General features: G+C 57.4%; 1 protein-coding gene across 1 annotated transcript in view; it reads right to left on the reverse strand.

The window, feature by feature from the left end:
- Positions 1-1,135: 1,135 nt before the first annotated feature.
- The window catches only part of FBXO41 (F-box protein 41), a 17,373-nt gene continuing 7,777 nt past the window's right edge, over positions 1,136-10,731 (reverse strand). Inside the window, exons 5-12 of the mRNA XM_026072775.1 lie at positions 10,230-10,727; positions 9,639-9,754; positions 8,891-9,043; positions 5,343-5,438; positions 3,897-4,015; positions 3,457-3,615; positions 2,530-2,645; positions 1,136-1,198 (exon numbers count right to left, since the gene is read on the reverse strand). Of these exons, the coding sequence (XP_025928560.1) occupies positions 1,136-1,198; positions 2,530-2,645; positions 3,457-3,615; positions 3,897-4,015; positions 5,343-5,438; positions 8,891-9,043; positions 9,639-9,754; positions 10,230-10,727 (1,320 nt within the window). The remainder of the gene's footprint in view (positions 1,199-2,529; positions 2,646-3,456; positions 3,616-3,896; positions 4,016-5,342; positions 5,439-8,890; positions 9,044-9,638; positions 9,755-10,229; positions 10,728-10,731) is intronic.

Genomic DNA, 10,731 nt, shown 5'->3' on the forward strand with positions numbered 1-10,731 from the left:
CTCGGGATGGGCTAGGAGATGGCTGAACATTGGTGCTGTGAGTAGTGACGCTCCCTTCTCACGCGCTTTCTTCTGCCCATGCAAGTCCCTCTCTCAGCACGGGACAATCCGCTCTGGAGGGGGTTTGAGCCAAAGGTGGACGTTTACGAAGACAGAAGCGTTACCCGTGTTTCCCGGTGGACAATGGKTTTTTCGGAGATAGTTTATTGCCTTGGTGGGAAGGGTTGGGTGGAGAGGAGGTGAGGCTGGAGACCTCTGGAAGAGCAACCATCTCTCCTGGTGCCAGTTGGCTCCTGCAGTGCCCGAGAAGGAGGTCTGCAGCCTGTGGTTGTGCTGTCATGGCTGCTGGTTTCTGGGCGGTATTCACCCACGTTTGGGTGCCCCCTTCTAAAGAAACGGGTGAATAAAAAGAAAGCTAGTGGAAAATCCGCAGGAACACTGGGTACTGTTTCCTCTTTAGGGATGGCCCCTTCCCACCCCACTTCCACCATCCCATGGACAGCACAGGACTGGTCCAGCCGCGACTCCGCGAAAGGATATGTAAGGAGCTCCATGAAACACCGGCACTGAGCCCAGCGCGCCCTCTGCGAAGAGCCACCGGCTCACGGCCTTCAACCATCTGCAGGCTCCTCCACAGCAGCGGAGATGCTAGAGATGCTCCGCGTGGTGGGAGGTCACGGTGAGAGCCCTGGGGATGGCCTGCGGGGCTGAGTCATCCTCGGCTCCCGCAACAACAGACAGCCCAAAAAATAAATAAATAAATAAATAAATAAAGTTCAAAGAAAAAGACTTTGCCCAAACAGGGATCCTTGGCAATGAGCAGCCATGGGGTTCGAAACCATTCTCCCTCCTGGGAAAGAACGTAGCTGCGTTCCCCCCTGTCGGGCAGTCTAAAAATTTCCTTAAGTAGCACCTTCTCGCCCGCGACGTGTCCGCGAGCCAGCCCCGGAAGAGCACCGGCTGCCAGTCACTAAGGCCTGCAAGAGCCATTTTTTTTTTTTTTTTTTGTGCATGGGCCGGCGTCTCCACGACTCCGGGTCCGGAACGGGTGAACGGCGGACCGTCAGTTTGGTTTCGCTGGGCCGCTGGCTCCGTCGGGCGGAAGAGGGAATGTGCTTTGTGGTTCCCTGAAGGTCTAACAGCATCCTTCTACTTTGATGTGTAAAATCTTTGAAAAGCCGGGTCTTTTCCTCAGGGCCTGGAAGAGGAGCAGAGAGTGGGGTCATTGCAGGACTGGGGAGCGCTGCCGCCCCGCGGGGAGAGCGAGGAAGGGAGGAAAACACCTGAAACGCCACCAACTGTTGGTTAGAGGTCTATACTGGTCTCCCCAGCACCCACGTCCCCGGGGACTCTGCTTCTTCGTGGGACTGGCTCTGCTCCCGTTAGTCTTGTGTCCTTGAAGCCAGCTCTGGATTGGGTTTCTGCTCTGTCAAAAATACTGTTTCAAGAGGATGGTAATAGTTTGGGGCTGATGACGTTGGTACGCAGAGCTGGGTGGGTGAGACCTGCACGGAGCAGGGATGGGCGGCCCTGAGGGGAAGGCCCGTCCAAAACTCCTCTTCTCTGCAGGCCACCTCAAGCCAGTGGCTGGAAATGGGCACGGCTCACTCCTGGCCCCTCACTCCTGCAGCGCCAGGTCTCGGGGTAGGAGGGCAGGAAGTCGGTGACGGGAACTACGTGAGCCATTTGGTTGCGTTAGTGAGCCACCATCCCCAGTTTCTTCTTGGTATCTCAAGGGCATTTCTTCTTAAGCCTCTTAACCCTGCTCCCCACTTTGGGCAGACCTTCTCTCCTTAACTTCTCTTTCCTCAGAGACCAGCTGGCATGGGGGGGGGGGTACGGAGAAGGAAGGACGTTCCCATTTGACTTCCTCACCCATGCTTGATCTCACCGAGGAAGGCTCGGTGGAGATGTCCTACTCTCGAGCACGCTACCAGCTACCTCTGGCCTGGTCCCTAGGAAGATATCGCTTGGCTCTTGCACATCCTTTGCTCATGGATCTGCACCCTTGCAGGAGCCTAACTGACTGTAGGGTGAAGATAGCCGGAGATTGAAGTGAAATGGAGGCACTTATTTTTCCCCTTGACCATGGATGGAGGCATCTGTCTTGAAAACCTTGCCCAGAACAAGGAGAGCTGACTCCTCTGCCAAGTGTCACAAGCCATGCAAGGTCTGCCACTCTGCACAGCTAGCATGAAGTAACTAAAGTCAACTTTGGCTTTCATGGGAGGATTTTAAATCACTCTATAATGTTAGTAAAGTAAATTACCCTGGGAGGGAGGCGTCAGCCCTTCTCTATCCATGGGGAACAGGCATGAGAGAAGCAGTCCTGGTAAAAGCAATGGGAGGGAATCGCAACCCGTTAGATCTTGGTTTAGCCTTCAGGACATACATGTCTGAAGGAGAGCCAGGTTTCAAGATGTCTCTGGCAAGCTAAAATGTTCTCTACTGAGCGAGTTTGGCAGATGGCAAGAACTTGTCCCCAGAGCCCCGGGGGGGACACAGTGACCTGGCACTGGCATCCCTTACCTGGAGTTTGTTCACCATTTCTTCAAACATCTTCTTGGCTTCAGGGCTGTGGGGCTCCTTGAAGTAGTCCACAATGCCCACCTGCACGACGATGGACTTCAGGCTCCGGCACACACCTGGGGGCAGAGACATTGCCCGGCCTTGCCATAGCTGGGGGAGGAACAGCTTCCCCACAGCAAGGATGGACAGCAGGACCGAGGCACAGAACCCTAAAGCCCATGCAGGGCTCCTCAAGGCCTTAGGTATTTGGGGAAACCTCACCCTGAAGATGGAGGAGACCCGCTCTTGGTGACTGAGCCCTTTGTAGGAGGATGGTGGTCTATGCAATGGTCTCTGCTTGCCCTGTCCCATTCAGCTGTCCTACCCCTTCCCTTCACTACACTTCCACCCAGAGGTGAAGGTTCCCAGCAAGTCCAATCACGGTCATGTGTGCCACAACCACCAGGGATGGCACCTCAAACAGACCCTCACGTTGGCTGCAGACTCTTCGCTTGAGGAGCTCCTGTCCTGGAAAATGGCTTCAGTAAACTCCAAACATGAGTGACTCCAAACTCACATGTGCCAAGGTGAATCTGGGGTATGCCACAGACATCATGGTGTAGGTTAGACTGGGAGAAGCCTAGAGGGAGTGTCTCCATCATCCCTGTGTCCCAAGGCAAGACCAGCTCTTCTTAACCCATCCCTGGCAGGGGTGTGTTGAATCTGCTCCTAGAAACCTTCCACCACGGAGATCCCAGCACCTCCCAACCTCCCATCAACTCCCAGTGTCAGCAATGGGTTCTGGTGGGACTGGAAGGCAGGGTCTGGTTCAGGGATCTGGGTACCTGCTGGCCTTTTGGTCACCCTCCCCTCTGTCCTAGGACCCTCCGCACTGGAAATATCTCCCTTCTCATGGATGCTGTGTCACCCCTAGGTATTACTACTCACTGTTGAAGTGCAGCAGGGCTTTGGGGGTGACTGGTGTGGAGGTCAGCACAAGCATCTCCAGCCCCTTCAGCCCCTCTCTACACACTTCTGCTGCAACCTCCTGGTTGATCTCCGCCACGTGGTCCAGCTCCAGGACCTGCAGCCGCATGCAGTTTCGGGCTGGAGAGACAGAGCATGTGCCGTCAGCGCCCCACACGGCCCTGCGGAGGTGACGAGACTCGTTTGCGTCACCCCGTGGGGATGGGATGGGGGGAGCTGATGGGATCAGGGTGGTGGGAGGGCTGGGGTGGCAGCACGTGGAGGGGCAAGGGCCTCTGCCACGGTCTTTGGGGCGGGCTTGTCCTTTGAGGTCCCCATGGGATCCCCCAGGGATCTACCCTACCCCTAGCAAGGTCCCTTTCTCTCTGCCCCATCGGAGGAGAGCTCCTGGCTGCACCTACCTAAGGATGCCAGTCCCTGGACACCACAGCCTGCCCCTCCGACACCCAGCGCCCGCAGGTGCGGCCAGCATCGGCCAATCATCTGAAGACAGCGGTTGCTGAAACGCGTTGGCTGCTGGCTGGGGAGATGAAGAAGAAAAAGCTGGGGAGAACTGGCAAATGAGCTTGTCTCCTGCCATGGCTCCGTGCCATGCTGCGCTCCTTTGAGTGGAGCGGGGATGGAGCTCCTCACCGGTGTCATGGGGGCTGCCATCCCCACCAACCCGGGGGTCATCACGCTAAAAGGGGATGTGACCAGTGGTCTCCACCAGAGCAATTACGCTGGATTCTGCTACAGCTGAAGGAGGACAAGTCAGTGCACTCAGCAGAGTCCCTCTCCCCGCCCCAAAACATCTGCTTTTGGAGATCTGAGAGCTATAATAGGAGCGTGGACTTCCAGCTTGGATGTCTCCGCCTGTGTGTGGATGTCCAGCATTGTGGGCTGATCTGCACCAAACAGCAACACCAGGACATGCTTTCTCTGCGTGTCCCCACTCACTGGCAGGCAACCGGAGCACACACTTTTTTTTAAGACCCCCCCCCACCCCAGACCACTGGACAGACTGTCTCGCACACCGCAGTATGAGCACACAGCACAAGCACACGCTCACAGCTGGAGGGACACAGCATGGACACCCTACACGTGCTGCCTGGCATTTCTTCTGGGGAAGGGAACAAGCTGCCAGTGACTCAACATCCAACTTCTCCTGCTAAGAGATACGCCCTTCCATACACCTTGATCCAGCAATGCCATCTCTTAACCATGAACCTGCAGGCTGAAGGAGGACATGACATTGCAACAAACCTTCCAGGACAAAAAGAAATGCCCAGGAGGCAGCTCCGTGGCACGGAGGTGAGAAGACGAGTGACCTACTCTGATTTCTCAGCCAGCCTCTTCATGGTGTTACCTAAGCCATGAATTCGTTAGCACTCAGAGATGCTGTGGAGTGGGGAAACCTCCAGCGTCTTCATGCCCAAAATGCTCTTCCGAAGTGAGAGAAACTGCAGTCATCTCCTAAACAGCAACTCAACACCCTTTTAAAAACACCCAGGCTCTTCAGGGCTGCTGTTATATAAGTGGTGAAGAGCTCAGAAAAGCGTTTGATGCTCAGACTTGCCTAGCAGAGTGATCACAGCTCCCCTTTCATCTCTGATGTTAGCAGCGTCCCCAGAAACATTCCCAGCTTGGCAGGAATGTGGCTACATTCAACAGCTTTCAGCCTTTGCAGCGAGGGATGGGGGCCGAGCTYCCAGTCCTTCAAACTGGCCTCCAGGATTGCTGCTCAATTATGAGGACCCCCACTAGGAAATCTGGATTTGGCACCTGATTTCTTTCCAGTCCAGCAGTGCCTCTCACGCTCGGTCTAGCCCCCTCCTAGCCCGGCAGGTGCTGAGCRCGACTCTTACCACGGATGCAGAGGTGCGACCTGGAGAGAGATGATGTCTCTGCAACCTGCTCCAAGGGCCCAGATGACTTCATGACCCACGGGGTCTGTAGAGCTCCTGCAATGAGACAGAGGATACGTGGTAGTCCCTGYCGGCTGTGTGTCGTGCCAAGGGGATGTGTCTGCAGCTTCCATGCCACCATATCTCTCTGCACCTGGAGGTACAAACCTGGTCATTATTTATAACCCGTGTTCTGCCTGTGAACCAGACAGGAGGAACCACCTAGGAGAAAGGCTAAAGGCATTTCCATCTGGAACTGTGCCTACAGATATGCAATGTCAAAAAAAAAAAAAAAAAATGGAAGAGACTGCTGTTGAAGATGAGGTTGAAGACGAGGGCAGGGAAGAGTCTTCCAGAATCAGAGATGGCACATCAGCCACGCATGGCTCAGAACGGGGTTGGATGGCTGCAAGCGATTCAACTGAGGCTGCCAAGGCTGTGTTGCCTTGCAAAATGAATATAACGTCCCCGTGAGGCCCACCAGGGTGGTCTCACTTTCTACCTGCCTGGCCTGGTCTGGGAAGGTGCAGGGAGGTGGTAATGACATTTCAGCTGATGGGTGGTAACGTCTAGCCAAGGGCAGTGTCTTCTCCAGGGCCTCTACATCAGCCCTGTGGTTGGGCCATCTCATCCACAGGCAGCTGTTGGCCAGATGTCCCTCCAAGGCTTTACTGTGGGCTCCTCCTGAAGCAAGGGGACACTTGGCATTTTTGGAGGTATATCTGAACAGCCACTCTGAAGGGATGCCACTGGATTCGTGCAATGGCACGGTGGAGACTGAGGCTTATTGTCAGGCACAGGGCATGAACACATCCGGCTGCGTCACTGGCTCAGAGGAGCTGTCTCCGAAGCTGTCCCCACCAAGTTAACAGAGGAGCGATGTCAAACAGCGATGTTTTCCCGACACTACCAGCCCAGACTGGACTGCTGCTGGAGGCCCCCGGCCTCTCTGCTACACTGGGCTCCCTCCTGAAGACTGAGGACATGCTTACTAACTCTGAATGACCTAGTTCAAAACTTCAGGCAAGCCTAAAAATAAGTGACGGGTGTTATTGTGAGCGTTTCACACATTTCCATCGAAGATGCCTGCCAAGAGCCCCTTACGAGCGCGCCGGTTAATTAGAGCATGTGAGTCACAGTCACAGGTTAGCGAGGCACCAGGAGCATTTGGGCTTGCTCAGCCCTTGGGAGGGCACATGGACGAGTCGCTGGGTTAAACCCAGTGGTGCAGGCCTGCCTCGTGGCATGGGGGTCCCCATCATGGTGCCGTGGCTGAGCACACTTCATCCAACACGGAGGACCTCACTGTGTGCCTGGAGTGAGGCCATCTCTGGCCTCAAACTTTCCCACCTGAAGGACTATCCGCTCTGGGCCAGACATGGAGAAAGCCAGATGATGCAGGCTGCTCGCTCTGGGGATTGTAGCGGCGAAAGCGGGATACTGAGGCTGAGTTGCCTGGAGAGCAAGTCCAAAGCTGTCCTGCTGAGCAGCCCTGGCTTGGAAAATTGTTCCTTTAGCAGAGGGAAACTCAGCAACTGAAGGTCATATTGGTGGTCCCAGTTCCTTCCTTCCTCTGCATATCTCTCCTACCTCCATCCCTGCAGAGCCTGGCCAGGGCAGGGTTTGCTTTGCCAGCACAGCAAGCTCAAAGCCTGGGCAGACACATCTTCATCAGATACCCTCCAGGCTGGCAAGACGAAGGAGGGGAAGGTGCTGGCCGTCTGGCAAAGCTGGAGTCCAGGGCTGCCCTCTCGCCTGGCACAATCAGTGCAGTGACAGCATGGTGTTGCCCTCGCCTCTGCTTGGCACCTGGAGGAAGCCCAGGTCAAACCCCAACATGACCAAGCTCCCACCAGGAGCTATTTCCCCGTCTGCAGCAGTGGTCTGTCACCTGCAAGGCACAGTGGAGCAAGGATAGTCTTTCCTGAGCACAGAGAGCAGAAAGAAGGAGAGCCTAGTGGYTAGGGATCGGCTTTGTCCCACCTCTGCTGCGACACAGCCTTCCTTCTTGGCAAGTCTCTTCTGGTACCTGCTCCAGGATGGGTTTGCTCTGCTTCTCTAGCTGGGAAGGTCACCACAGCGGGAAAGAAAGCTAAAACCTGTCTCCATGGGAGGCAGAGCCTTCTCGTGAGGTGACCAAGACCAAGGAGCAATCTTGGACCTCCTCCAGGACCTGGACACCATCACTGACCTCATGGCCTCGCTCTTGGGCCAGGCTTCATTCCTCCAGTGACTGGAGCTTAGTGTCTCCACATCAGATCTTATATGGGCAGAGCGACCCCATAGCAGAGCCCATTCTTCCCCACCCAGGACAGAGGACCCCTAGGTTTCTGCTCTCCTTCAGGAGTCCTCATCAAGCAGCAACAGTTGGGTGGGACTTCTCCAGGCCTTGGTGTTGGCTGCACTTCTTTTCTTTTGCCCTTCTTTAACAYAAAGCAGTGTCCCCAGATCAAGACCCCAGTCACGCTTCCAGCCAAGGTGAGTAACTGAGATCTGTAACAGGATGGTGGGAAGGAAGTAGGAGGGGAAACGTCTGTGTGGGAATGCATCAGAAGAAACAACGCAGAGCGAGGGTTGCAAGGATGGCCTCCATCGCTCCCCGGGGACACCAGGACCGCTGCCAAGCTGGAGACACGGAGAGGTGGGTCCTTCGCACCCAGCCAGAGGGGCAATGGTCCGACAGGGGCACAGCAAAGAGGGCTTGGGGTTGGGCGTCGGGAGGACGCACCAGCACATCCCATGGCCTGCTCTCTCAACAGGGAGCCATAGGCACCCCAAAGGAGGAAAGACAGCTGGAGAAGGCCCCTGTAGCAGCTGCTTGTCTCCTAAAGGGTATAAAAGACTTGTCCGAAAATCTTTTTGTTGTCACCGGTCAGGAGGACCTCAATAGACACGGGAAGGACTCAGCACTGGTGTCCTTGGTGTTGCACCCAAGTGATGGCCAGGCCTCACGGATGCATGTTGCTGTACAGGGTGGGAGAGCAGGGGTGTCTGAGATCCCTCCTGCCAAACAAACATCCCCCTCCCCTCCCATGAGGTCTCGTGTTGGGTTTTGCTCCATTCGTTGCCCAGGAAGGGCTCGGCCATCTCAACCTGTAGACAAGCTCTTGGGCTGCCTTGCCACCTGTAGCTACAGCGTTCGGTGCCACAGCCCTGCCACGGAGACCGTCGGTCAGCCGCCTGCTTCCTGAATCACGTGTCGCCAGGATGATCCTGCTCAATGCCAGGCTGTGCTCGCTTCATTTGGCTTTAAATTAGCCCAAAAATTAGTGAGCGAGTCCCTTACGAGCTTCAGCAGAAACTGGGCTGATCCACCCCGGATGCCCGGGTCCAGCGCACGGACACCAGCATCGCCAGATGCCCAGTACGAAACCGGTGCCCTGGGGCTTTTCCTGCCGTCTTGGCGCAACGTGACACTGGGGTCACGGTGTCCCCAGGAAGCTCTCGCTGTGCCTGGCTCCCGGCGCTGCTGCCCGCCGGCGCGGCAGGACCGCGGCGCCCGTCCTTACCGGTACGTGACGGCCTGCAGAGCCCGGCAGTAGCAGCTGGCCAGCCAGAGCGAGCGATCTGTCAGGACGTTGGGGCAGTGGGAGATGCGGAGGATCAGCAGGTTGCTGCCCGTGGCCTTCAGCAGCGACTCCAGCCCGGCTTCGAGGCAGCCCCTGCCGAGGACAGAGGCAGGGTCAGGCAGAGGCAGATTTGGGCTAATTCTCAGGGGATAGGGCAAAAAAAACCCCACAGCTTCTTGGAGAGGTCCCAGGCACCCTGGCTTAGTTTTGGCCTGTGCCCAGCTAAATGCACGACTGCGAGGGGCCTTTCTGCCGCCCTGTTGGCCCAGGACCGGCTGAGCCCCTCTTCGGCGTGGTGGCAAGTCCCCTACAGCTGAAGTTCCCTCAAATCACTGCGTGCCACTGCAAACTCCCTGAGCTGGAGCCAGCCTGCGTGTGTGCATGCGTGGGCTAAGGAGGGGCTTCACTTTGGGCCTCCACGTGCAGACAAGGTGATGTGTCCCATGTGCCTGGGAACGGGGCTCCGGGACGCTGGTCCCCAAAACCCCGGTGCTAGAGCTGCCGTAGCAGAGCAGGAGCTGGGATATTATCGGCGGAGTGGTAAATGGGATGCTGGGCACCCGTGGCGCTGTGGCATCGAACCCAAGATGCTAAAAGCGAGTGGCGCTGGCTGAGGAAGGAAGGAAGGAAGGAAGGAAGGAAGGAAGGAAGGAAGGAAGGAAGCACCTGGCTGGTGCCCGAGACTCACCGTGTGCTCTTCATGTAATCCTCCTTGCTCTCCTTCTTCCCACGCTGGCGCGGCTTGAGGTTTTGGAGGGTGAGGGAGTGTGTCTGGGTGCACCACTGCGACAGCATGGCCAGGAACTGGGAGGAAGGAGGGCGTCCGTTGGCGGGGGGRACCCCTTCGGCATTGCCCCGCACCGCCCATCCTCGGCTATCTCGGACAGGTTTGTACATCCCCGCCCTCAGCCGTTCTTTCTACACGGGGTTGCACGTGCACGTGGCATGCACAGAGCCACACGCRCATGAGCAGTAACACGCGTGCGCGCCCAGCCCTGCGTGAACACCCCACCRTGTGGAAACGCACGCACACGTGAGCCGGCGCACGCAAGCATGCACGCGTGAACATGCAGAACCTCCGCACGAGCGCACGCCTGCGTGCATCGCCATCCGCGTGGCCGCGACCCACGTGCACACGCATGTGAGCGCGCGCGTGCGCATGCAACACGTGCGAGCCCGCGCACAGCCTGCTTCGTCTTCCTGGAAGGATGAAACCCTTGCATGCCCCAGCCCTCCGCGGACGGGGATGCGGGGACCCTCCCCATCCCCGCGCCGTCACCTTTGAAGACACCCTGGCGTTCTCCAGCAGCACTCGYGTCCACACGGCCGGGTGCCGGGCCACAAACTTCCAGTCCTTGCACACCTCGGCCACCCGCAGCAGCGTCTTGGTGTCCAGGTAGGTGAAGATGCAGAAAAGCGCCGCCCGCATCTTGAGGATCTCGGGGCTGATCACCTCGCTGGAGTGGCCCGGGCTGCCCTTCTCCAGCCGGCCCGCCTTGCCCACCGCCCCCTCGGACCTGGCTGTGTGACACGCGGCCTCAGTCCCCAACCCGCCCCCCGTCCCGTTTCGGTCCTTCCCAAGGGACATTGGGGGCTTTGAACCGCCCCCGGGCTGCCCGCGATGGGGAGCTCCTTGCCGAGGTGGGGAAGGGAATAAGGGGAAACCCCAAGGAACAGCCCCTTCCCGTCTCCCGGCTTGCTGCCGTCCCCGCCAGGGTGGGCAGGAAACCTCAGTGCGGGCACAAACCCACCCTCCGACCCCAACCGGAATGGGAAGCTTC

This window comes from Apteryx rowi, unplaced genomic scaffold (genome assembly GCF_003343035.1).
Source record: "Apteryx rowi isolate R43461 unplaced genomic scaffold, aptRow1 scaffold_35, whole genome shotgun sequence".
Classification (NCBI taxonomy): Eukaryota; Metazoa; Chordata; class Aves; order Apterygiformes; family Apterygidae; genus Apteryx; species Apteryx rowi.